The following is a 27,821-nucleotide window of genomic DNA, read 5'->3' as shown; positions in this document are numbered from 1 at the left end:
ATGTCATTTAGTGTAACATTTGATGTTAAATCATCTTCCGTGACATCTCTTAGATTGGTTGTGTAGGGCAGCCTAATAGTCAGAAGTATTTGAAACTTTAAATTAACTTTAAATTTTAAGAAGCTGTTAACATCTGATGTTTGGGATTTTTACTTAATGACAAAAATTAAGAAACCATGCAGAGCATACAGTTAAACACAGTCAATTTTATTGTCTCATAAAAAAAATGCACACAGAATGATAAAATTTTGTGGAATCACTTTTTTGTGTGGAATGAATAACAAGTTAATGGTTAAACCATACTGACTTTCACACCAACTATAAAAAAGTGACATTAAAACTTATGAAACTGTTTTATTAGCACTTCACTGTGTGTGGGTTCTATAGAGGCAGAGCACACACATGAGATAAATACTCAGAGAAAGATACTGCTTCCATTGGAGCTATAATCAATGCTGGAAGGCACTGCAGTATGTGTTCAGTTTTTATTTACATTTATGTGCTTTTTCACTGTTTTGTTTCAAAATGAAAAATGCAAAAAAAAAAAATCTATAACAGTGCCTCCAGAAACAACAACAACAACAAAAAGGACTCTCCCTTGAGCCCATCTACTCAGGTATGGCTGCAGTCACAACCTCGCTGTACGGTCCGTACCGGCCAAACTTGTCTTTGCCCACCACAGCGACACACACCTTGCGCCCAGGCTTGTACTTGCTGACCATCACACATATTGGCAGAGGAATGGCAGCCACCTCGCCAAGCATAGTCCATTTCGAGAAGACGCCGCTACCCTTGGCGTTTTCTGTGGTCATGAAGATGCTGCAGTGGGAAGAGAGAAGGAGAAAGGGAATGCATAAAAAGCCTACAAAGGCAACAGAGCTGTAGTGAAGCCCACAGACTGGCTCAACTCTGCTTTCATCTGAATATACTTGACTCAATCAGTATAATGTCATATACTTTAGACGGCTGCGTGAAAATACGCCACATCTGTAATTGACCTGGTTGAGGGTGGCTGTTTGTCTCATTTGTAGTTGAAAATAAAATCACAGAACCCTGCTCAGCTGAAACTATTAGTCCATCAACCAAAGTCTAAAAAAGAACTGATCAAGAGGACAGATAAAGTCCTGGATCAATAGGTAATATCTGTAAGAATAGTTTTGTAGTAGTTGTAGCAGCTTTCAGTTAAAAATTTAAAAACACCCTCCCCCATCTGGAACAAAGCTTGGGAGTACAAGCTAGAGTCAAGAGCAAAAGTCACGACTACTGAACTTCAGCCATAGGAATGATACATTTCTCAGCTGCATTTGTTAGAGTCATTGGAATGGAACAAATACAGAGAAGTCAGTTCTGAATTTGGTTTGAAAGAAGCAGTCTCTAGCAGAGCTACATGCCTACTCAACATTCAGCTTCTTACCCATAACTCTCCATAGGAGGCGCGAAAGGGTCTTTCACTGGCATGTTCCACAGCACAGACAGGCCAGCGGGCTTCCTGATGAGAGCCAGGCGCACCTCTGGTCTCTGGGGGATGTTATATAAGGCTGCTTCTATGTTGAGGATGGAGGGGAAGGCGGTGGATGGAAGAGGAGGATGCAACAGCTTGCTCTTTGGCTTTAAAAAGGTGGAGACATTGGAGGTTATTGTGAGTAGCAAACAGTCCAGTGAAATACTACCGTGGGCTCATAATAGCATCAACTACCTGCTTTAAGTATGTGGGCATTGGACCCTTATTATCTCTAGGAGAGAGACTTTCCTTCTTCACCATCTCAGCTTGCGACTGCCCAGCCACCTCAAAATTCTCTTCTTTTTCCTCCAAACTTTCTGGCTCTTTCTTTACGAGTCCCTGAATTAAACATCATAACAAATTGTGGAAAAGAAAGACCAGACACAAACCAAGCAATGAGAATAAACCCAGAAAGGTAAGACATAACACATGAAAGTTACAAATGACATATTTGTGAGTAGTATGTTTTGAAAATGAAATATCAAATAATGAAGCACATTACCTTACTCTCAGGAGAGCCATCAGAAGCAGGAACTCGAGGAATCAACTCCTCACTTACATCTTCTATGGCAGCCGTCATCGCTGTACAACAACAAGCAACATAACAATAAAACAGCTTATCGTGTCAGTTTTCTCACTGCATGGTGAAATATTACTATCCAAACATTTTGTACATATAAAAATGTCTCACCTTTATTGTCGGCCTGCATTTTCTTCAGAGCCTTTTTTGTGGTTTCCTGCATAGAAAGTGCAACCAATCAGCTTAAACCTCAATGCTGATAATGAGTATGCTCTAAGTTAATAGCCAATTAATTCTTTCTCAAGAGGACATGGTAGATTCTTCACAAAGGCAGTAATGAACAGTGACCTATGTGAAAACTGTTTTTGCTGCATGAATAAGAAGACATTTTAACCCAATATTTCTAGGCCTTTTGTAGAAGCTGATAATTCAATATGATTTCCAATGACAAAAGTGAGAGACACAGAATGAATGACTACATTTTTACCATTGTTTGAAAGATCTCCCCACTCTTGCACTCCATTCTTTTGTTATCTACAAAAAAAAAACATACAAAAAAAAGAACAGAGTAAATACTCATGTGATTTCCGCAAATGCAAATATTCATTAATGCGCACATGCTTGTGGGGCTCTCACTCTGAGACTCGGTTTCCATGGTTTCATCCTCAGAGTCCGACCTACAGAGTTGGACAGCAAATCAAATAATTTCAAAAACTGATTAAATGCAAATAAATCCAAAGCAAAAATCAGGGCCTTCGTGACTTCCAGTGAGGTCTAATACTGCTGAACCTGGTACGTCATACCTGATGATGTCCACATTAATAACAGATGGCAGGGGGCTCTGAAAGTCAAACATTTTTGTTTACATAAACTTGTAAACAAAAATGTGCACGTAAGCCAATATGCAATTCACATGTATTCCTGTGTGTGTGCGCTGTCTGAATCAAACCTTTTTCTTTTTCTTTGCCATGTAGACAAGAGCTGCTTCTGCCCTCTGGGTTATGATGTTCACTCGAGTCTGAGAAGGAGAGGAACATTCTGTAAAAATTTATTGGGTCTTCTTTATCACCAGTTTAGCTTTTGAGGCACACACAACACATTCATGTTTGCTCATATTAGTTTAAAGAGATAAGAAATAGTAGAATAACAGTGACAAGAAGGTGAATGTCAAGATAGAAAGCAGCCCTGCGATTGACTGGCGACCAGTCCAGGGTGTACCCCGCCGACCCTGACGGATAAGCGGTATAGAAAATGGATGGATGAAAAAGACAGGAAGCATCTGCTCACACTTCAAGTGGATTAAATCTAATGGAGGAAAGCAACAAACAAGCAAAACAACAATGGAAGAAGCAAGAAGCAGAAAAAGCAGAAGAATACATTCTTAAAAGATTTTCCAGTAGCTGTCAAATTCAGAATGAGCTGAGGCAGGAAAAAAAAAACACAAAGGCAAGAGAATGATTTTGAGGGGTTTTGGGGTTGATGAAAATGAGGAATTAAGACGTTAACAGAAGGAAAGAACAAGAAGAAATAATTTTTCATAGCAGAAAAAAAGTAAATTCCAGCATTGGACAGGGCATTAGCAGACATTACTCATGTGCTTGGTAGGCTGAGGCCAGCTTCATTCATCGGGAGGCACACACACATACCAACAAAATTCAAGCAACTGATGATCGATAAGGTGCACAAACAAAACAAAAAAAAAGCACCACCACACACAAGGAAAACCATTGGTGGTCAAGACTAAAATAAGAGAAATTAAATTAAGGAATTTAAAATAAAAAAAATGGAGATCATCTACGGTGGGTTAAAATGTGTAACACTACTTCCACTGACCTCCAGTTTCTGAATGGAGTCTTTATAGTTGACTTCATGATCCAGCTGTTCAACGGTTTCTACTAAATGCCGCAGCTTGGTTTCATTCCTATGCAGTGTTCTGCACACCTCCTCCTCAATCAGAGTCTGCACCTGTGGACACACAAACATACTGCTACAACATACTCGCAGGCACATGACAAATGTAACCACGCACTAACAAAGAAATAAACATAATAATCGTCAATACTGTCTCTTACTTCAGATTGGGAGAATTTAATCTTTTTATCACTGGATCCAGAGGGAGGTGACCCAGGAGACAAACTCTTCATGCTTCTTCTTCTGCAGACAAACAGACACAAAGTCAAGATTCACCTGGTTTTCAGTTGATAAGCGTGTGGTGGACTACAGCCATTCAAATATGGACGATGCTGGAAAAGAAGCTACAAATTTTATGTTTCACACACATGCACAGAAACTCTACATAATCAGCACATTTTACAGGTGGGCACCCAAAATTAGTATCCAAAGATATGTGAAATATGGTCACAATCTCCACTTCTGTTCCTGAGTTACAGTGCTCAACAATGACCAGTAAAGTTGACCTGTGAACTTTTAGATATATGTAATCACTTCATCATTTGTTGTATTAGACCTTTGCATAAAATTCTCATAATCAATGTATGAATTCTTGACTTCTGGAGAGTTATTTTCAAAATAAATGAATAAATGAGCAGCGATGGGGTTTACAACTCACATAAGAAGCGTAAATGTGTGTCCTATAGAGTCTGCCCCACGCTGACCAGTTTGTGGTTTACACACAGTGGAGTTAATTGTGGCAGCAATGGAGAAGAGTAGATAAGCAAATGCATATTCATTACTAATGGCTTATGGAAGAAGCCCAAGAACACAGTCATCTCCTCATTCATCTTTCATGCAACAGCAAAACCATGTTTGTCTAGCACAGCTAATAGCACAACAAGCAGCAGGTAAGGCTGGGTATCGGTACTCAACACCTTTAAGCTATCGACTGAAATAATACAGTACCAAATACTACTGAAAGTACTCCAGGCAAATTATACATGAACTGAAATCTTTTTGTACCAATATCTTAACAAAAATATATATACCATTCGTACTATTATTTGTATAATTTTGCTCACACCACAAGCTCTCTTCAATGTACTGTGTATGACTGGCCACTACTGCAGCAGCAACAAAGCCGTTGAGCAAGCACTCTACTACTATACAAAACCAGCTTCATGCATTTAATGCATTTAATAAACTGGCAAGCTGTAAGCATTCAGCAAGCTGCTCAGCAATCATGATGAATATGGAGGTTAACTCACAAATCCAGAAGACGCAGGGCAACTTCTGCATCAGACCTCATTCCATATTCTGCTTTCAGTGCACGCCACCTTTTCAGTGCCAATCCAATGTTCACTCGAGCTCTCTGCGTTGATCTGTGTGAGAGCTTCTGAGACAAGTGTTTGTGTTTCTTGACTGTGGTGGAAGGCTTTACTGTCTTTTGAGCTGGTTTTTGGAAGCCTGTGCAACCAGGAATTTGATCTTGAGCATCTGCCATATTTTACTAAAGCTGTGGTGTGCTGTCTAGACAGAAGGTGCTTGCATACAGTTTTGTAGAGTGTGGGATCATCAGAGAGTGTGAATGATGAGGGAGGCCTGATACTGTCACCAATCCATCAAAGACTGAAACCTGGCAAAAAAAAAATATCACACTGTTAATTTGTTTCACTCCTACATTTTTTATATCCTTGTTTCAGCTGCTTTTTGATAAGCACACAGACACATAATTTTGCCAAATATATGCCGTGTTGTCCTCTGCTGTTCAGATATCTGTGTTAAGAGGTAAAAGTATACATTAGAAGAAGTAGAATTAGAAGTTTTGTACAGTCAGTTATGTATATTAAGTATTCACTGCATCAGATTTAGATTTTACTGACAGCTGAATTGGTGCATTGGTGTGTCTGACACCATTCAAATGTAAAAAAAAAAAAGTTATTGATTTAAACATGTCTGAAATAAAAGGATTTACGTTTTTCAGTACGTCATTATAAAAAGCTATAATGATACCGCTGTGTCTCTTCTTTCTTAGGCTTTAAATGGAGTGTTGGGAAAGTTCATTTTCTACATGAACTAATTCAAAGTTCAGTTCCCAAATTTTAAAATGAACTAGTTCAGTTCATAGTTCATAATTCAAAAAAATGTATTATTATCTTTTGATTATCAAATTGATAGCCACAGCCCACAGGGAACCACAAACAGCAATTATTTTATCAGTTTTAACATGTCTATGTTAAAAGATGTCTAACTATGTCAGATTCATCTTCGTATCCAATTCTGAATCAGGGTTTACATTAGCATTGAGGCGACAGCCCTCAAAATACTGGCATTTCCCTAAGGCTTTGCTGACGCCCATTCAGTCCACACTGGGGGACTGAATGCCATCATTGTCATATTCACTTTCAGTTTCTCTGATAATTTTTGCCAAGTCACACTGTGAGAGAACGCCGTTCACAAACGCCAGAATGAACGCGTTCACAACAACGTTCATCAAGCGGAAATACAGCACGTTCAGTTCACGTTCGCCCAAAAACTATGAACTAGTTCATGAACAACACTGAATGGTGTGATGTTTACATGTTAGTTATTTCTTCCACCTCTGCTCTCTAATATGCGACTCTTTGCTGGGTTTCGTCTGGGCTGCATTTAAGTCTTTTAAACTTCTTTGCAAAGTTTTCAACTGCTCTATCAACAGAAATACACAAAACAGAAAAATGGACAAATTCAGATTAAGACCAGATTGTGATCCAAAATATACACGCTTCCAACAGTGGGGGAAGATTGTCTACAAAACTTGCATGACAATTATGATAATTTCCCAAAACATCCCTTGAAAGAGTAAACTTTTAGACAGCGTTAGATTTAATGATACCCATTATCATTTAATGTGATGTGTCACTTAAGTTATTCTGTCTTGGCCCCATGTAAAACAACAAAAACATTTTTTTTGGCCAAAAACATTGGCCAACAGCAATTAATATCATAAGTGGCCAGGCAAGTTTTGTTTCTATGGCGCTACCACTTAGTTTAACCCTTAGCTGCAGCTTTTAGCTAGGTGACTGTCCATCTAACAGGTTAGCAGCTAAGCTAGCTGACCTTAGCACACAAGACATGTATCCAAAAGACTTACTTAAATTGCAATTTTGGTAATATTTTGGGCTGCAGACCCTCATACAACGCTCTTTCTGTTGCCTTGTTAAATTCGAGCTATTGTTCCATACTCGTTCGTTGTCGTCTTCGTCTTCCTGTCTTCTTCTTCTTCTCCTTCTTTTTAATTTATACTCAACCACACCCTATAGTGCACACCGCCACCTATTGTATCGGAGTATATAGTTCAGGATATGTGACTATCGAAAAAAGCAAACAAACAAAAAAACTCCCTAAATCCTATGTAATATCCACATCCGTTTCAAATATCATAAAACAACTTTCTGACTTCCTCTCCTGTTGTTCCCAGAATCACCTCATTGTCTTCCTGCCTTACCTATCTTTTGAGTTGTCCTTCCTTTCCAATGTATTACAAAGAGTGCATTAGTATGTTTTCTGTATTTTCCCAATTTTGTCCCACTCATCTGATGTACTTTTCCATTCAAAAAACAACGTTGCATCATTTGGTGCAACTAATCCTCTAAATTCAAGAAAGCAATCAAGTCTTCTGACTAATAACTTCTCAATCCATTTCCACAGGTGAGAGATTAGGATAATGAACACTGTTGCTTTCCAGTTTTATTAAAGGGTAATATCAATGCACTCTTTCAGCTTGAACCTTTTCCCCTTTGATTATTAATTTGATTTGATTATCTTTGTTTAATTTATTCCTCAACAGTCTTTTACAGCTTCCTTACATTTATCATTCCACTATGGGACCTTTTTTTGTCTTTCTTTCCTGCTGTGGCTTTTAAAGAATCTTAGAAGGCTGTGAAATGTAGTTTCTTGCCTTGTAGTTAATCCAACCTATTTGTCAATCAGAAAATATTATCATTTCAATCACAAGAAATACTGACAAGCTATCAGATTTAACTGAATCACTTTGCTCAACTTTGTCGCCATCATTTTGACATGATCTGGGTTACTCAGTTTCAGAATCTTTTCTTGCTGCTTCTTACTTACCGTTGAAATTTTAATTCTTCTGTTACTCACAATTTAGCATATATTATTTTTTCTGATTTCCTTCTCAGTTGCTTTAGTCACCTGAATGTTTTTTGGGGGGTATGCCTTTTGCAAAGCTGTTTTCCACTACTTGATCTTCTCTGCAGGTATTGGCACTAACACTGTATAACAAGTAGGGATGCACTGATACCACATTTTTTCAATCCAATTACAAGTACTTACATTTGAGTACTTGCCGATACCGAGTACCAACAAGAGTACTTATTAATGCCACTACACTGGGTGTGGTGAACTCATACCTCGGCTCCATTACGCTGAGAAGACGTCGGAATCCCACATTATCAACCATCGACAATGGCTTGTCATCAAGAGCAATGTACTGCGTAAGAGCCTCTGTTATATTCACTGCGCGCGGGTTGCCTCTTGAAACCTTCTCCCTCTTTTCCAGACTTTGCTGCAAAGTTGGTTGTTGCTGTTTGCGGCTATTGGCAAACTCTTTGAACGCGACGTCGTGTCGTTTTTTTACGTGTTTTATGAGATTGGTTGTGTTGAAAGCACTCGCTTTGGTCCCTCCTCTTGACAACTTTGCAGAGCATAATTTGCAGTTCGCTTTACTTTTGTCAACATCATCCACTTTGAAATATCGCCACACCGCCGACATAACTGCGGTCCAGCCAGCCTGCAGTTCGAAAACGCGGTCAAGCCAGCCTCCACAGTGTTTTCAAGTGCCTCCATATATGAGACACTATGGTAATGGTAACACTATGGCGATCTGCTTCCCTCTGGTAGGCGTTACAGAGCTCTGTATGCCAAGACTACCAGACACAAAAACAGCTTCTTCCTCCAGGCTGTCTCCCTGATCGCGCCTTAATCCACCTGCCATTGTATGAACCATCACACTGTTTGCACTACATCATTCCACTGTTTGCACTACATGTATATATATATTTATATCTTGTTTTTTTTCTTTTTGTAAATACTTTATTCCTAATTATTTGTTATTATTAGTTATTATTTTGTATTTTGTATGGTGCACCGGAGAGAGGAAAATCCGGAGTTAAATTCCTTGTATGGTCACACGTACTTGGCAAATAAAGCTGATTCTGATTCTGGTAATAGCGAGTTCGAACCGATTTCACAATAAAAGCAGTGCCCGGGCAACTAGGCAAAGTTATATTCATTAAATCAATTTATCTTTCAGCCAACCACTCAGTAATACATAATCACATGAATATAATAAATTAATGAACGAATAAATAAATCAAGAAAAAAAATAAATTCAAAATAAAGGTCGTCCAAAATTCCATATATCATCAAATTTCTTCTGTATTTAGAATACAATTAAAAAGAAATTTTCTGTTGCCACTGACCAGTTTCACTTCATCATGATAACAGACCACCCCAGGGTGTCACACAATACGTTTCAGAAAGTTCTGATGTAGCATTTCTCAATAAAAGTCCTCTGAAAATGTCGTTTTTCCTGTTTTCAGAGTGCAATTATAAGGAAACGTCCCAGCAGTTTAAGTGTGGAAATACTGAATTATTGACTTAAACTGCTGGGGACTATGACCACATCAAATACCTGGACCCTTTATGGTATTTGAAATAACACTCTCAATTTAGAGAACAAATTTGATTATTTCTTACTATTCGTTTACATTTTACTTACCTTGATTTTTTTATTCCGTTCATCAATTTATTCATTTATTATATTCATGTGATCATGTATTATTGAGTGATTGGCTGAAAGATAAATTGATTTAATGAAGGAATGTAACTTTGCCTATTTGCCCGGACACTGTTTTTATTGTGAAATCGGTTCGAACTCGCTACTACCATAGTGTCTCATATATGGAGGCACTTGAAAACATTGTGGAGGCCCAACTGAACGTCACGTTGCCGTGAAGTGATATCGGATGCTGTGGTATCGGAACACTTTTATGAATACGAGAACGAGTACAGGAACTGGGTATCGGACAGATACCCGATGCTGGTATCGGTATCGTTGTATCCCTAATAACGAAGAAGGATAGACATTTATTTGACTCAATGACAAAAATGGCACACAAAGAAAATGTATTTATTGTAAAATACATTCATGAAGATCTACATCTGATGGGTGGGGCAAAAGGGAAAAAAAGAAGCACCTTTAAATTCTTGCAGAGGACATTTGCCTTTGTTCCCGCATCACTTAGAAGATTAGCCAATCTGTCATTCAGAAATTAGAGCAGGAGAATTCACAAGCAGAAATATGTTCATTCTTTTCAGGAGTGCTTGACAGAAGCTTATAGTAGCTGTTTATTCTGTAACCTGAAGCTATAAAACTATCACACACTTTGTGTAATTTTCTGTCAGTCCACTGGGTGACAGCAAAAGACAAATCCTTGATGACATGTGACTGGAAGGAAACACCGTAATATGTCACAGATTAAAGAAACTGCCACTGATGTTGCAATACGGGTCTAAATAAATAGTATGTTGTTATTTAATTAGCCTGTAACCGGCAGAAACACTCCCATTTAACATGACATATAAGCTATACATGTAAGAATTGTGAATGAATCCTCCACAGGCAAATAAAAAGGTTTAAGCTATTAAAACATTGACCATTTCATCATGTCTCCATTAAGCAAAATGAGACTCTCAATGTGGAATTAATACTTCATGAAGCATTTGAAATATTTCAACTGCAAAAAATGTTTAAAAAACAAAACAAATCCCCATAAAAATAGTTTTAGCTTTTAACTTTTTAGCTTCAGCAACTCATGTTAATTTGTATGGTCCTGTGGTTGTTTGTACAGAACTACATTGACTAAAGATACAGTACATTTACGTTAAAAGAAAACACACTACAAAACAAAACAACAACAAAAAAAAAATCACAACCGTAATCCAAAACATTTCCAATTCGAATAGAGTAGCGCTAATAACTATTAGAAGTGACTTCTGTGGATTCTGTTGAATATCGACATCAGTTTATTGTTTAAGTTCAAGTTCTCAATTTCATCTGAATTGAGATCCAAACTTTACATTAAAAATCCTGTGTACTGCAATAACTTCCTTTCTAACTCAATATATAACTAACTTAATATAATGGATTTGCTGAAAGACAAAAGCTTTCATGCAAATAGGAGGCTTATTATTGAATCAAACATTTAAGATGACAACAAAAAACATCACAAGCTAACCCTCCAATATGCTGTTTTGATCATTTTCAAGTATCATCTTGAGATGGCAGCAACTTCTCACTTCAATGTCTTTTACCTGAATCTTCATAATCGATGAGATAGTAAGTTATCATGCTAGGGTCCACTGAACACATTCTTATCACAAAACAGCCCAGTGCACCTGTGAAGGAACCAACAAGCCCAAGCTGAACTAGACAATTCTAGATTTTGTCCTTGAAATGTTTCAATTCCAAGCAGCTGCAAAGTTAATACCAAGCTGGTCTCCCTTAACTGTTCTGCCCTCCAAACCAACACCAGGAAGGAGAAAAGAGTTTACCCAGTGCTATGTGGGGTCAGGCTAAAAATTGTAATAGGATAAACGATAAAATTCTGGTAATTTCTTTGCAGGTACAATGCATTAACAAATATATTTTTGCTAAATGCTGGAGCACAAGTGTGTAACAAGTGCTTAGGGGTGTTACCAAATAAATATTAGCCCGGCCAAGGAGGGAAAAACATGGCGAGATTTAACTACATCACACATCTGCAGTGACATGATGTTAAAATACGCAGTTGCTTTAGACAATAAAAAGCTTTTTGTCTTTTCTCAGTGAAGCTGTGGACAAAAAGCATAATTAATAACAAAGAAATGTTATTATCTTATTTCAGTTTTGCATGTTCTCTATATTGTCTGAAATCATTAACATCACAGCACATCATTGGTTCCTTTTTCCCCATGAAGACACAAGTCAGTAACACAAGAATACAAATAACGGGGTTAAGTTCCTACATATTATACCTCAACTACTGCTTCACTACATTTCCTGTAAGCTATGGTTAACATAAGATTCTATAAGATTTTATATATAATTTTACTATTTCAGTCTTAGAATTAAGTTTTTGGCAAATACTTTAACTATACATACACTGCAAATATGTACAAAATATATTCAGTTGAATATAGATTCACCAAAAAAAAAAAAAAAAAAAAAATATGGACCCTTTGGAAAGTCCAGGGGTCTGGGTCCCATTAAGACAAGACCTCACTTGTCTTCAACTTCTGTCCTTTGTGTTAAAATGCTTCAGACAGATTTCTGAGCTGGTAGGAAACAGGAGACAATGAAACAGGAGGAGGAGACAAATCACAAATCGGTATATGCCGTGACACTGCGACAGGATAGTGAAGGTATGTTCTGACTAAACGCAGCAAGAAGCCTCAGGGAACAGTGAGCGATCAATGTGACGAGGCACACAAGTCAGATTAGATTATTTTTAACGAGGCAATGCAGACTAAATGCGAATTGTGGTGTATTTCTCACCTAAAATGTTTCCAGAAGGACAATTTTAGTGGCTTTCAAGCATGAAAACAGAAAAACAGTGGACTCTCAGGGGGTCGTATCCACTTAACCCTTAACAGTGATTCTGAGTTAAAAAAAAAAAAAAAAAAAGAATATAGCGCAGCCTGTCAACTGAACAACACTGAGAGTCTGGCGATATCTTTGCCACATTGAGTGATAACAGTGTACCATCAGGAAAGAGAAGGGTGTGTGACTGTTTAGGCTGTTTAGTGTGGAAAGTGAAAAAGAAATGTGTTTTGCCAAAAGCTTTATTTGTGAATTGTGTGGTTGTGAACCTGAGATTATTGTAGGTATGTATGGTATATGTCCTTATCTCCAACTGTATAATAAAATCTAAGGGTTAGGAAGAGAATGTATGCATTAATATTTATCGAGGGAAAGCGTATGTCTTTTGTGTCCAATCCATTTGCATTTGTGTCCAAGTGTTCCTATTTATACCTTCTGATATCTGCGTTCCTGTGCATCAAGCCCAGTATGACTATTTGCGTTTCCTGAGCACCAGGTACATGAGGCCACTGACGAGGGTCATGGGAAAGCTGATCCAGGCTAGGATGTAGGAGGAGCCGTAGGAGCCTTCCTGAAGACTGACCACATGAAAGCTCTTTTTCTGAGCCGTGTAGATGGACGCTGCAATCATCACACATAGAGCTGGGAGGAGGAGGAGAGAGGAGGAGGAAGAAAATTACATTGGATAGCTGATAGATGGAAGAATGTCATTCAGGCTGTGTTCAGATAGTCAACCAGATGTCTAATGCAGCCACTTGGTGCCACTTGAAGGAATTGACATTTTGGGAAAAAATGTTTTTCTGACAGAAAGTTAGATTAGATCAAGACCACCACCACATATGTCCATGAAATATAAGGCTACAGGTGGTTAGCTTAGCTTAGAACAAAGACTGGACACATGGGGAAACAGCTAGCCCATCTTTGTCCAAAGATAACAAAATCCACCCATTAGCACTTCTAAAGCTCCCTAATGAAAACCAGAGAAACTCTTTCCTCCTGTCTCCAGGCTTTATGTTAAGTTAATATAAAGCCCCCATACAGCCCCTTGACTAACACATTCCTGAACTAAAAATGTGTGATTTTAAACTGTGAATGTGTTTGCTCTCAAATTAAGATGCATTCAGGTCAGAGGTCTTTAAAAGATCTTGAAAGTTAATTTTCAGAGGTGCTGAGCTGCAAATCACAACCTCAGAGATGACTTACAGCTGTTAACTTTAATCAGCAGTCACAAAAGCTGCATTGAAAATTAAATGTGCGCTCGTCACTCACAGGCCAATAGCTGGATGATGGCGGTGAAAATGAATCTCTCTCCCTGCTGGAGCCTAAAGAGCTGAAGGATGAAGACAAAGAAGCTGACGCAACACAAGATGGTGGCCAGGATCATAGTGGCCTGGATGGCCTGTAGGTAGACTGAGGAGAGAGAGGAGTATATTACCAGTTTTACTGGGAGTTAGAGGACAAAAAGACAACATGATTTAGTGAAATTTCAAAAAAAAAAAAAAAGAAAGAAAATGGAGATACTTGTTCATAACTCTTCACACAAACTTAGAGCAAACATACACAGGCTACATAGTCAGACACTGTCTTACCTGCATCAGCAGTATGGCTGTTCTCCACAGGATAGCAGGTGGAGTTACAGGAGTACCACAGGTCAGTGTAGATCACGTCACGTCCAGCTGGCGACACTACCCACCATGCCTACATCAGGGTGGGACATCAAGGTGGTTAAAAAGAGTACATTGTCCTGTGCTGCCATGCTCTCGTTTGTTCCCTCTGGGTTTCTACTCACATTGTGAATGGTTGCAGTAAAGAGGAGAATGACTGCAGCCAGATGGAAGAGGATGATGAAGATTAAGATGATCAACATGGCTGCCCTTCTATCTGACTAACTTCTCTTCCAGTGGTTGTTGCCCGTTGGTCAAGCCTGTTAAATACCTTACAGGCTGCTTCAGTCGCTGTCTGCAGCTCTCACTGGCTGTCAATGTGCAGGATGTAGCTTTCAGCTTTCGGTGGGTGACAGTCCTGTTGGATGTTAGCCGATGTGTGCTAATGTTGGTTGTTACACAGGATGGTCTGCAGGCTGTCAGCCAGGGTGAATCAAGGACTTTGCAAGAAAGCAACCTGTTGGGAGCAACATATATATAATCCTTTAAAAACACACACAGACACATGAAAGATTACCCCCCCCCCCGCATACATCAAACAGACAAACAGATTAAACTATCACAGAGGTTCTATTTCATTGGCAAATGTTTGAAAGAATTTGTACCACAACTCATCAGAAACTCCACAAAGCATAGTCATATTTACCAATTTGACTGTTTCTGCAGTTACTTTAAAGTAAATGATACAAGAGTGTAGTCTAGGGAAGTGTAAGATCAGAGCAGTCTTAGTGCAGCATAAATGCAGCACGTATATGCAAACTTCTGCAACTGATTACCAAAATGCAACATTTCCAGACAAAGGTCTCCCCTCAAATTACACAAAATGCTACTGAGATTAAGTGTGTCTATATGTCTGTCACGCCATGTGTGTGTGTGTGTTTGAAAGGTTGGACAGTATGTGGGTGTGTGTTGTTTACTACGCAGTGTTTGAAGGCTTTAATCCTGACCATGACTTGTTGAAAGGAGTGAGGAGGAGACGACTGTTTACATCTTCAAATGGGCAGTCTGTGTCCTGTTCAGTCAGGACGGACCACAATATAACATGTATAGCAGCAAGTCAAGTCAAAGGTCACCCTGGCCAACCCAGTCGCATCAAAAACGTGACTGTCCTTGAGCATATTCATGGGTACGTTTTTATGAATTCTGCATGCTGTAAATGAACCAAGGACACTTGATGTGCAGGATCAAGTCACAGCTTATTCATTTGTTTTTTCATGCTGCATGACCTTGGCATTTGTAGCATTATAACACAAACTAAATGTCCAGGAGTGTGTGACTTCAGACAACACTGTTGACAGTCACCACAAAAGTGTGTGCGTGTGAGCCTGCCCTTAAGATAAGATCATCTGCTGAGAGGATGATTCAATTCTAAACTGACTAGAACAGTCAGTCTGCAAGAATAGAGTTCACATACACTGCGAGGGATTGTGTTAAGGGCAAATATTGCATTAAAACAGCCAGAACATCCACACTTATTTTTGTTTGTTTATCCATGAAAGGGTTTCTATTCAGCTTGTTAAATGCTGTGTCAGCTCATTCTGTGTGACACTGACGCTGCTGCAAACAGTCAAACAAGACAAAATCTAAAACACAGAGTTAAGACTACATCACTGATGCCAATACCGCTGCAGTCTGCTCACGAAGTACATCGTACACATCAAACTCAGCCCAACTTCCCTGTGAGGATAACGCACATCGAAATACATATGTGCACACATATGAGTTTGATTTCTATATGAGTCTAAACTCCCACCAAAGAAGTTCAGAAGCTGAGCAGGCATGTTTAAAAGCACAGTATAGTATAGGCAGGCACACACACACACACACACACACACACACGCATACGAGCCAGACAGCAGAGGAATTTGCTCTCTCCGCCAAAATGGAGTCACAGTAAAAACAGCCTCTCCCCGCCGACAGGAAGCAGGCCACAGTTGTGTGCATGAGCTTGTGGCTGTGGGGTGTGTCAGAGGATAGGCCTTCCCTGTCTGACTAGGGGGAAGGGGGAACGAGGGGGAAAATAGTAAAACGAAGGTGGGGAAACATCAAAAGTGAGCAATGCACTTTGATTCATGCAATGTGGGGTTTGGGCTTTAGACAGGAATGTATGAAGCTGAAGTTTTTCATACCAAAAGCTCCTGATCATCACGCAAAAAGACACAGAAATTCTGGCTGGAATTACTTGGCAGCAAACACTTTAATTTGCACCTGAAATATTGTGAGAGGAAAAAAAAAATAGGAAAATCACACAAGTGAAGGTGAAACTGGTCATTTGTGATCCTGCATTTGATGTGAAAAAATATGTCCTTAAAACAAACAAAATGCAGCAATGCCGGCCTATAAAGACCACATTGTGCTGCGTGGTGTTCCGCACTCCATATGTTTTATACATGACACTTCAAATAGAAAACATGGAATTACTCCTATGCATTGTTTTGTAAAGGACGTGCGTGAGTGACAGGACACACTGGGTGGAAATGTGAGACACCGACTTATTTTTAGGACTGGCAACAGCATTTAAGAGGTCTGACTTTTATGACATAAGAGCTCTAAAACTTCCCCAGAAAATGGGCTATTTATAACATTTAATAATAACTGCGTCTTTAGGGTGGCCGGACAGACTTCAGGTTTGATAATATAGCAGAGAAAGAGAGGATAGCACTAAGAGCTGAGAACACAGGCAGACTGATGTAGCGGTAACACATACAAACCTGATTCCCAAACAAGCTGGGACACTGTGTAAAGTGTAATGTAATTATAAATAAACAAAATGAAATCATTTTCAAACAAACTGTATTTACAGTACAAGTGTTTCCAAGGCCATGCAGTAATATTCTTGCATTATCGCGTGCTTCACAAAGTGGTGAACGACGAAGCCTTTCGCGGACGGTCCGTTCATACACAAACATGACACGATCACCTGTTACCAGTCAACCTGTTGACATGTGGAATGTTCCAGACAGGTGCCTTCTGAGTAAAACACAACTTTCCCAGTCTTTGGTTGCAAGATGTCACCGCGTGAGTTTAAACTTCTTTTTTATATTTCTTTCTTGTATTTTTAACTTTTCCATAACTTTAACTTCCCCACTGTATACTTATAAAGGATCAATGAAGTCGATGAGATAAAACATTCAGTATTTTGTCTTCATACAGTTTTCAAAAAGGTTTAGCAAATGATCACATTTTTATTTATTTCCACAGAGTCCCAGCTTGTCTTGTTAAAAACTCCATAACAGAGCGTGTCTTTCGTATCCGAGTCTAATCTGAGCTGCAGGGATATTCTTTGGAGCAGTACATAATCTCCCAGACATGTACAAGTACACACAACAACAACAACAACACACTCACACACACACTTGTGTATTAGATGTGATTCTATCTGCAGCTGCCTTCACGTCTTGGAGAAAAAAGAAATGGGAGGAGAGATGGGAAGGAGGGAGGAGACAGAGAAGAAAGAAGGGGACTCCATTGGAGAGAAATGGAGGGAAGAGACAAAAACAAAAACATGAGAGTACATGCGCACACACACACACACACACACATATATACAAACTACAGAAAACCACAACGACTGAGCCTGCCAAGACACCCACAAAAATAAGACTCACAGGAACAATTCAGATGATTAAAGTTAATTCAAACTATGCAGACTGCAGACATGAATTGTGTGTGTGTGTGTGTTTGTGTGTGTTATAAATTTATAATTTAGAATTATTTGACTGCCTATACTGTAATGATCATACAGAAGGATAATTATTCAAAAACTGCAATTATGCTGATTTATAACTGTCATTACTCATCATAGTCTTGATTTCTGGTGAAAAAAATTGAATATAACTTTGAATGGGTACGACAAATTATTCCTCTGGCCATTACTTTCATTTCCGTGAGCAAAATTAATACACAGCAATATAATAATAATGATTTTAATGTAGCCTTGTATTCCCCATGGATCGATGGGAGAGGTGAGGTTTCTTTCAGCTCTGATAGTGCAGTGTGAAAGCACTGATGCTCACCTCCCACACCAGGCAACAGCTGCACACATGCATGCACACACACACACACACACACACACATGCATGCTGTGTACATTAGCCATGCTAGTGTGGTATGCATGACACTAATGTTTCACAGATTTTCACGCCTTATTTATCATGACAGATAAATGCACACACTGACGGGTATTTCCCTCAGCTGTGGTGCGTCAATCAGCGGGAAAAAGTCGGAATAATCCAAGTTAGTGACGGTCTTGTTTAAATCATTCAACACTCAGATAAGCAATAATTATATAGAGGATGTGAACTATAATTTTTCATTTTGAAGCTAATATTTCTAGAGATATAAAACAGGGTTTATATCATAGTTCATGAAACCTGCTCAGCACGTCCATCCACAACAGCAGCACAGCACCACATGCCATGTCACTTTCACAGTGTTATCCCATGTTTCCTTTCTGCTTGCTGTCACAGCTTTCCTTCATGTTAAATAAAGGTAACAGGTGGGTTGATAGGTTGTGTTCAGCCTCTGACTCCAGCGTCCTCGCAGGACGGACACACACACACACACACCGACAAACAGGCACAAACGCTGCCATTCCTCCTCTCCACTCAGCCTTATAATAGGAGGCTAGGGGACTCAGATGCAATACAGCTACGTGTGTGTGTGTGTGTGTGTGTGTGTGTGTGTCTGTCTGCAGACTGATTCCCTTGCCTGGTGGAAAATGCTGACTTTTAATGTCCTTTTTTCTTTTCTTTTTTTTTTACTCTTTCATAAAACACAAAGCCACAGACTTAACTGGGCCTCACACTCTCACACCCCCATCTCTCTCACTGTCCCACTCTCTCTTCCTCTGCATCTCTCTCTCTCTCTCTCTCTCTCCCTCTTTCTGTCTTTGGTCATGGAAAAACTGATTGAGAAAGAGAAAAAGGCAAGAAGGCTTCCAGCAGAGCCCTCTGGTCCCTTACGAGGTCATACAGACCCACTGAGCAAATTTCCTCCTCCAAACCTTCACTCTGGAATACTTGTTGGGATTGATTACAGTGGATACTTAGTCTGGAATTACTCTCTTTTTTTGGCTTGAACCTTTCTACTATTCATGTAGGGGTGGGCAATCTTAACAAAAAACAATATCACAATCTATTTAATTACAATCAGGATCCACAATTTTAATTGCAATCTTTTTTCTCACTTATGAAATACCCCGCAGAGTGTAGACTTGAAACATCCTTTGAATTTTCCCCATTTGCACCATTAAGGCACAGTATTGTATTAAAGATGACTCCTTTTCGGCACAAGCGCCTCATCCATCATGTTGCCAGCTTTAACACTTGTTGCACCGTTTACAATACACCACCCAGGGAAGAGCCATGTGAAGTAATTCATCCAGTCTACATTTCCATCTAGTTGCCTGCAGCGCTCTAGTGCTATGTTCACACAGCGTGGATCTGTAGTCAATGAGGCTTTGTGAAGTCTGGAAACACAAGTAAGGGGACATTAAATATCTATATGATTCGCCTAAAAAGTAGATCGTGGATGCCTTCAGGATCGATCACAATCTATAGTGGTCAGGTCTATATTTATGGCGCCAGCTCAAACTAATGCAACAATTTTAACCGGCACCTTTCTTTGTATGTTCCATAAGGTCAAAACAATTTTATAGGTTGAGTTCAAAAAGTCTGCTGTCTGAGATCAATATCTGTGTTAATGCCAAACTTCCACTGGGAACAGCAACAGTATTGGCTCACAAAAGTGTCCAATCTGTTCTGTCCAAGTTCTTTTATGTGTCATGTGTTGACAGTGACCCATACCTATGAAAGCAAACAGCATTCGTTGATGATGAGTGTGAGCTGAGTGAGAACGCAATTTCAGTGCTCATTTCTTTGCTTTTTGATTCCCCCAGACATCTTTGTACAATATCTAAACTCTAAATTAATTTATGGTAAAAAGAACAACCTAGTGTGTGTGAGTGTGTGAGTGTGTGAGTGTGTGTGTGTGTGTGTGTGTGTGTGTGTGTGTGTGTGTGTGTGTGAGAGAGAGAGAGAGAGAGAGAGAGAGAGAGAGAGAGAGAGAGAGAGAGAGAGAGTGTGTATACACAACAATAATAACCAGGTGAAGGCTTATTTTTACAGAAAACACAAAAGGCAAAAATCTTCCCTGAAGTGAAGCCAAACAAAGTCTTGTTTACAAAGAGCACACACATACAGAGTTTAGTTTTAGGATATGTGAATGTGTGAGCTCATCTCAGCACGAGTACATTATGACAAATACAACCAAGTTGCACGGCCTGACAGCCATAATCCTTTACATTTGGGATTTACATAAGGCAACAAGGCTTTTTACAGCTGAGACTTTATTGCTTATACACACTGAAACAAACAAACAAACAGTCTTGAGAAGTAAAAAGCAAAAAACTGGAGGAAAGATAGTGAGGCAGCTTTACTATTTGCACATCATTACCATTAGTAAGGCAAATCATTTGACAGTTTGGCCTGAAGGATTCACCAGACAATAAGCCATGTTGGCTGTGTCCCACCACAGCCCATACTTTTACACCAAATATTGTTCATATGTGGCTGCGCCATTTAATTTGTCACCGTCAAATGCAAAGAAGAACACCACCTTTCTTTGACTGAATCTGGAGGAGAATTTATCCTCAATACAGTTGCATTTTAGAATATCTCAGTCTTGTCTGCTTCAACTCCACATTGTGCAGTTAGCATGTAATGTTGGAAAGCTGACTAATCCAATTCCTGAATCCACTGGACTGACATTCACATCCTAATACAGCACTTGTCATTTTGTTCCTCATACCTCACAATCTGGACCATCGTTTCTACACAAAAGGGTGGCGTACATTGGAATGCATACAAATGATGCATTCCGAGCCCAAATTGACAAGAACACTGTCGCTTCAAACATCATTTGTTATATCACAGTCACAAAACTGTTTTATTACTGGCAACACAAGCCTAATAATTTGACATTTCCTCCTAAAATATTTTGGCAATGTTGAGTTCTGTCGAATAGGCAAGATTGGAGAATCCACACAACATGCATCTTTCTGGGAAGGAGTACAGTGTGTGTGTGTGTGTGTGTGGAATAGTTTTCCAGCTTGGTCCTAAAGTGACAGTGCTGAGTAATGGCTCCCACATGGCAGAGAGAAGCTGGGGAACATCTGATAGAGAGGTGCAAAGGAGACCTCCACTCATGCCGCCTTTCTTTTCATTTCATCTGTTGTACTCTCAGCCACTTCACACTTCCTCCCTGATAGTTTTCATCTGTCAGCGCTTGTGAAAACCTCACGATGACCCCCATGACTAATCCTCCTCCTCCTATCAAATATCACAGACCTCTCTCCCCGCGCAGCATTCAGCGTGACTGTAAATACTTTCAAATTAACACTGGCGCTCTTTAAAACCTCCAGGCCTTGTGTTGTATCACATCCAAAACAGTGAGAGCAAGAAGGCAAAGCACAAAAGGTGCAGCACTGCCCACGTACTTAGAGTACTATGCTGCTCCACATAAATTACTTCTGCGTGAGGAGAATTTGGTCACTGGATCAAGCTTTAGTTTCAGGCCACTAAGAGCCACTGTGCCTTCCTGAAAGCCTTAAAGGTCGTCAGACACAAGACATGAGCGACATGTCGAAATCAGTGTTGGGCTGGATCACGATTTCAAGTTCAGCACAAGTTTCAGGATTGTCTCCTTTCTCTTCTTTGTTCATCTCTCTCTTGCCATTTTCCATGCAGTGTGTGTGTGTGTGTGTGCATGACAACAGGTGGATGTTAATTAGATTCCATCAGACTGCTGTGTATTTGAAGCCTCCCCATTTCATATGACATTTAATCTTCAGACCACTGACAAAATGGCAGGGCTGTCCTCATACTGCATTCCCTGTCAGACCCCATGCGAATCCTGTCTGATGCAGATGAGTCCCAATTTCTGCAGCCCAGTCTGAAAAATCTCCTCAAACCATAGAAAACCTCGACAAAGTCAATGTCTTCAACCACAAGACGGCGCCTCTACGTGTGGAGAGGATGTATTCAGCTGCCTCATCAAAACTAAAATGTAACTGATTTGGTTGGGTTCAATAACACACTTACACTCCACCACTCCAAACTCCATAGGAATATCCTTTGAATTTAGTGTCGCCATAGGACTAGGCTTACATGCATGGCTACTGCAAAGGTCTAATAAGAGGATACTCTTTAAGACCCTATGAGACATGCACACGCACACATTTCCTAAACTTTCATTCACTGCAGTCAGATTGTTTTAACGCACACACGCACGCACACACTGGCGGCTGACAACGCCCCTTTCATTTCCAGCGTCTGAAACTTGAGAGTCACTTAGCAGAAGTTATGATCTGGGTAAAAAAATAAGAAAGAACCCACAGGGAAAAGGCAGAAGTGGGGGTTCAATAAAACCACCCTACGATAAATGATCGAATAAAATAAACATATCTCAATTTTAAGGAGATGCTTGTTAGGCTAAACAAATATCCAGAGCAGTAAATGAGGACAGTGAAGTGAGAAAAAAACTCGCAACAAAGATACTTAGTCAATATAACAGTGTTACTGGTACATTAAAGAGACGTTTCACAGCCGTACTGGGCTTGATTGGGCCGTGAATTCCATATAGTTCCGTGCAGCATTCAAACAACATGCAAACGAAAAATTCACTCACCGAGTTTGGACTGAAAGGAAACAACCCTGAGTGGAGTTCCAGATGAATCTCAGCGCCTGTGCGGACAGAAGGGAAATTATGTGGAAAATAAAATGAAAAATGAGTGCAAGAAAACAGTCCCTAAACGTGACAATTCGGCAGCTGCAGATCCTGCTTGCACTCCTGAAATTTTTTTTTTTTTCAAAAAAACGCACGTACTCTGGACCGGCTGTCGTGAGCGCGCGTGGGAGGCGCTCGAGAGCTGGAGCTGGGTGTGGTTTGGGGTTTAATAAGTTGGGAGGAGCGTGTGAGTGTGCGTGTGTGTGTGTGTGTGCACATGTATTCCTGTAGTTGTGGGGATAAAATGTTTTATTATTATGGTTTGGTGGTGGTTAAGCCTCCAGGAAATCAGTGTAAGTCTATGTAATGTCCCTAAAGTGATGGACTGTGTGTGTGTGTGTGTGTGTGTGTGTGTGTGTGTGTAGCACTGATGTGAGGGCTGGTGACAAGAATTTTAGGCTTGGCGGAAAAAAAAGCATCTAGAAAAAGATTTTTAAAAAATCATTATAGTAGTGAGAGCTGCCAAGTTTAAAAGTCTGTGTTACCTCACAAGGCAAACAGAGTGAAAAGGAGAAAAGGAAACAGAGGGAAGCAGAGGTCAGACAGAGAAGGAGACGAAAGGAAATGAAGAAGATAAACGGAGATCAAGAAGAGGAAGGCAAGAAGAATGAAAAAGAATACTGAACAGAAAAGGGACAAGGGCTCTCCTGTCTTTGTTTAACCCTTGACTTTTCTATTTGCATTTTTATCATATTCTCATTCACCCTTTTCCACACAGCAAGGTTAATTTGGATTTTCTGTAGAGGACAGTCTTTTCTTGGCTCCTTATAGCTCATAGCTTGTTGTAAGTGAAACATTCCTCTTCTCAACTGCTGTCACAAATGTAAAACACATTGCTTCTTGGATTCTAATCAACAATCAAAATTCGAAGAAGAGATCTGCTGGAGTTGTACCCTGTCTTGGTCCCTGTCAAGACCCACCAGCTGTTGCACTCAGTTTCTGTTATGGCCTTTTCTGCTGTCATTCTTACACACAAGAGCGTATTCAGTCAAGCTTGAGTGCTCCAATGAGTTTTATTATTCTCAATTATCAGAGTTTTGTATTTTTTCTGTGATTCACAGGCTTTGACTAAGTTCTATGCTGTGCGGCTGTTCGGGAAGATTTGAGTCAGCTGAATAAATAGTTTGGCATTCTGGGAAATACTGGCTTATATGTTGACATTTCGATGAGAAGACTGACACCAGTTTCACGTCCTGGGTAAATAAGAAGTAAAGTCAGCAGCTGGTTTTAGCTTAGCTTAACACAAGGACTGGACACAGGGAAGGCAGATAGGAAAATTGTTCCTAAAGGTGTTTCAAAAGGTGTTATCATACTTAACTTTTGACCAGAAGGCAATATATATATAAATGTTGAATTATTCCTTTAACATAGCTAGCTGATATTAGTCAAAACATTCAGCGTACATAAATGTCTGGCAGGAAGCTGAAATGCAGCTCCAACAGTCTAGTGCTATCATACGGGACATTTTGCTCCAGTTGAATTATTCTCAGGATTTTTCATGTTCCCACCGTCACGGCATAACTGTTTGTATTCATATACAGCTGCTGGTGTAAAAAGCCTGTGTTTATTCAGTGCACACCTACCTCTAAAGGCATATCAGCTTTGGGGCTGAGTCGACAAACAGCCCTCCCATCAAGACTTGCCATTTGCAAATAACATATATATGGAAAATTGAGAATTAACTGAAACCTCAAAGATCAGCAGAAGTTTGTTGTGTTATAGGTAACTAGTTTTGCTCTCAGGATGTGGCGTCAGGACATTTGTGCCTATAGATGGTCCAGTGTTACTTTTGTGATGGGATGGGATTCTTTTGTGGGGTCATAAGGAGGCAGTTAGTTAGGACAGTCATGAGGTAATGAAGAGGACATTGTCAAGGCCTGTTAGGTACCACACAATTCTTTGCATTGTTCCACAACACGAGAGTGCCATCACTGCTGGAATTTATTACATGTTGGTCATAGAAGTGATCAGGGGTGCACTCAGACTGTTTAGGGGCATGTTGGCCGGGCAGAGGGAGCTCCTGGGCCCCACAGGTAACCTTCTGACGTGACATTATCTATAGAGGTGTCTCATTAAAACACAGAAATATCTTGATTAAAGTCTTACTGAAAATCATTGGTTTGTAAAGTATTCTTGTTTTTGGTCCTTGTTTTGACTTGGATTTGGTCAAGATAGTATATACCAAAAGTTTAAGTTTGATAAAATTTAAATAAAACAAAATGATTTGTTTTATTTTCTGAAAGCACTCCTTAAGATAGTATTCTCAAGAAGGGTGTGACAGCTTTTAATTCTGACTGACATTGTTTTTACTGGCTATTTGTGTGTGAGCTGGCACTATGCTTCGCTTCAATTCCAACAGCAGCACGGGAAGTCGACAAGCTGTGGGGCAACCATTGTTAGTCATAGCTTAGTTCCATCTGTGATTTGAGCAATCGCTGAGTAACTCTGTATTATAAATAGTTTGATATCTTATACAGTATTTTACCGATGCTTGTTAAGAGGTTTTATTTTCTTTTGAAAGTGGAAAAAAAACGTGCACAACAGCTGCAGTGACAGTTACATAAACAAAAAAGGTAAGAGAATTTAAATTTTAGTATGACTTTAATTTAAAAAAAAAAGAACTGAAAACTTTGCCAGAGCTGAGGACTCTGACTGGAACTTATTTCACAGTTTAGCTCCAATGTTAGATTCAAGCACACACAAAGTTACAACTAGATTCATGAGTAACTTTTAGACTTTCTACAAAATAGTTCATCAGTTACTATGACACTGCTTGACCTCTCCTTCTGTGCATGTTCTTATAGCAGACAGCAGGCAAAAGCTATTAGGATTCCTTTAAAAAGCCTCAGGACGCCCATAGTGTTGCTGTGCAAGTAAAGCAGGTTACCATGGACAAAAATTCTCGTTAGAACACGGACCGCTCTCAGAATGTTTGCACATCTTCATGTTTGTACACATGCAATGTGTGTGCACACATGCACATGATATGACAAACAGAGCTCAGAATGCACTCTCATAGTGTGTTGGGCAGGCAGCAGAGGATTGGATATGTTGAGCTGCTGGGGCCACATTGCAACACTTTATGCAGTGGATTCACTCTCATTCACTTTCTGGTTTTCTTCAAAGGATTCATTTCCTTTAGCGTTAACAAGCCTGCTCACACACACACACACACACACACACACACACAAACAGCCAGACTTGTTCTTGTATTTTCCGTCAAATCTTTCATATGTTTTATGTTTATTGATATTTACAGCCAGAGAGTTGTCCATGTCCGTATGTCCAAATGCCCATAAAATGGCATAGGATTGAAGTTTCTCTCTCTTCTGGAGGATACCTCAACATTTTGAAAATAATTCAAATGAGATCCTGGATTTTTATGGACAGACTGGTCTGCTGCAGGATCCCATCGTAAAACCGGAAATCCCACCTCTGTTTCAGCCTGCTGTTGATCATTTCAACATGTCATCACAGCACTCACACACACATATAGGCCCATATTTAGTTCCTGTTTAAACAACAAAGCAGTCCCATCATCCTCAGACCACCCCACCACTGCTCTCACCCAACCACACTTTGACACGCAGCAGGTGAAAACAGGTTTGACCTCTCTGCCGGGTGTCAGATGTCCACCACGCAGGTAAACACAGTGCAAATATTAGAGACCCACTCACACTGTAGGCACATATCAGTTGACTGCCATTGTTATGGACCTATAGGTGGAAACAATATGGTGTACGCATCTCCACCCAAAAACCCTGTAATGAGGCTTCTTAGTACGTATCTGACCTGGGGCAGAAATATATTTTGTTGCCTTGTGGTCTCTTGTATATAGCTTTTCACCATGAACAGATTCCTTCTGTGTTTTGTATTAACCCAGCCTTTCCTGGCTTCCCATGCTTTTTATTCTCTCTCTGTTCCAAAAAACGTGAAGGGTGAGCTTGACTGTGGATTTACTACTGCCACTTTACTTTCACTGAAGCTCAAAGACCCTAACAATTCATGTGAAAAAATGTTTGTTTGAGTGTATATGTGTGTTTGTGTGTGTGTGTTTCATGCTAAAAAAAAATTTCCATCCATTTCCAAAGTTGCATCTCTTATTCTTGATCCAAACACAGATAAGAGCCAGAAACAATGTACAAAATTTGTACAACGTCAGCAAAATTAAAAATCATTATTATTGGTATCTACTGACGCATGTTTCCAATATTGTACTTGTCTTTTACAAAAAAGCAAGGACTTGTGTAACAGCGTGGAAAGCAGTTCCTCCTGCAGTGCCGTGTAGAGCAACAGCACAGCAAGCATGTGGAAATCATTACATCTGACATGCCACGGAAATAGTAGGTGAAATGGCATTTAAGAATATATACATGTGCACATTTAAGATGCTTTTCTTGCCTTTGAAGCAGAATTTCGCCAGCATTTTCAAAGTTTAAAAGAAAATGTCTTTTGATGAAACTTCATACCAGCAACAAACATAGTCTACTGTTGCCTTCTGCTGTATGTTAGCTTCTTTGATCTACTGTGCTACCTCACTGTGTCCCACCTGGATGCATGCCAGACACAGGCATGCACATGCACACGCACGCACATACACACAGGTCTACAGCCACACAGGAAGCACCCCCCCAACTTCCCTTGTTCCTGTTTCTCACAGCATGCACGTGTGTGATTGTGCATAGTGTGTATTCATGTGTCCATGTGTCTGTGGAGACCTGCTACTGTAGGCAATCAGCAGGAGGCACATTGAACAGATACACAAATACACAAGATAGAAGATAATGGAGGATTAAAGCAATATTGGAGAGG

At 39.8% G+C, this 27,821-nt stretch overlaps 2 protein-coding genes across 5 annotated transcripts; both read right to left on the bottom strand.

The window, feature by feature from the left end:
- Positions 1–186: 186 nt before the first annotated feature.
- atf7ip2 (activating transcription factor 7 interacting protein 2) lies at positions 187–8,741 on the bottom strand. Of its 4 annotated transcripts, none has more exons than XM_046415133.1 (13): positions 8,327–8,463; positions 5,183–5,550; positions 4,094–4,175; positions 3,855–3,986; positions 2,971–3,039; positions 2,825–2,862; positions 2,658–2,698; positions 2,509–2,555; positions 2,193–2,238; positions 2,004–2,083; positions 1,697–1,840; positions 1,415–1,608; positions 187–819 (listed from the first exon to the last, which is right to left on the bottom strand). In XM_046415133.1, the coding sequence occupies exons 2-13, from the start codon at positions 5,416–5,418 to the stop codon at positions 609–611; spliced, it is 1,320 nt and encodes a 439-aa protein (XP_046271089.1). In that variant the 5' UTR covers positions 5,419–5,550; positions 8,327–8,463; the 3' UTR covers positions 187–608. The 4 variants fall into 4 exon arrangements, with proteins under 4 accessions (XP_046271089.1, XP_046271088.1, XP_046271087.1 ...); XM_046415132.1 differs by lacking the exon at positions 8,327–8,463 and adding an exon at positions 7,048–7,196; XM_046415131.1 differs by lacking the exon at positions 5,183–5,550 and having other exon boundaries at positions 8,327–8,741.
- Positions 8,742–10,086: 1,345 nt separating this feature from the next.
- Positions 10,087–23,120, bottom strand: emp2 (epithelial membrane protein 2). The gene is made up of 6 exons (XM_046415973.1): positions 22,911–23,120; positions 14,348–14,679; positions 14,148–14,256; positions 13,828–13,968; positions 12,991–13,200; positions 10,087–12,293 (listed from the first exon to the last, which is right to left on the bottom strand). The coding sequence occupies exons 2-5, from the start codon at positions 14,423–14,425 to the stop codon at positions 13,031–13,033; spliced, it is 498 nt and encodes a 165-aa protein (XP_046271929.1). The 5' UTR covers positions 14,426–14,679; positions 22,911–23,120; the 3' UTR covers positions 10,087–12,293; positions 12,991–13,030.
- Positions 23,121–27,821: the final 4,701 nt, after the last annotated feature.

Source organism: Scatophagus argus, chromosome 16 (assembly GCF_020382885.2).
Source record: "Scatophagus argus isolate fScaArg1 chromosome 16, fScaArg1.pri, whole genome shotgun sequence".
Lineage (NCBI taxonomy): Eukaryota > Metazoa > Chordata > Actinopteri > Scatophagidae > Scatophagus > Scatophagus argus.
Note: the sequence above shows the minus strand (reverse complement) of the source record. Positions and strands in the feature narration are given on the sequence as shown.

Excerpts from the sequence above, each read along its gene's own strand:
- atf7ip2 (XM_046415131.1), bottom strand. The coding sequence starts at position 8,688 with ATGTCGGCGGTGTGGCGATATTTCAAAGTGGATGATGTTGACAAAAGT. Across the intron at positions 3,987-4,093 it reads TTAAATTCTCCCAATCTGAA|GTGCAGACTCTGATTGAGGA; the intron begins GTAAGAGACAGT and ends GTGTGTCCACAG. Across the intron at positions 820-1,414 it reads CCTCCTATGGAGAGTTATGG|CATCTTCATGACCACAGAAA; the intron begins GTAAGAAGCTGA and ends TTCCCACTGCAG.
- emp2 (XM_046415973.1), bottom strand. The coding sequence starts at position 14,425 with ATGTTGATCATCTTAATCTTCATCATCCTCTTCCATCTGGCTGCAGTC. Across the intron at positions 14,257-14,347 it reads TTACTGCAACCATTCACAAT|GCATGGTGGGTAGTGTCGCC; the intron begins GTGAGTAGAAAC and ends ACCCTGATGTAG. Across the intron at positions 13,969-14,147 it reads CAGCCATACTGCTGATGCAG|TCTACCTACAGGCCATCCAG; the intron begins GTAAGACAGTGT and ends CTCTCTCCTCAG.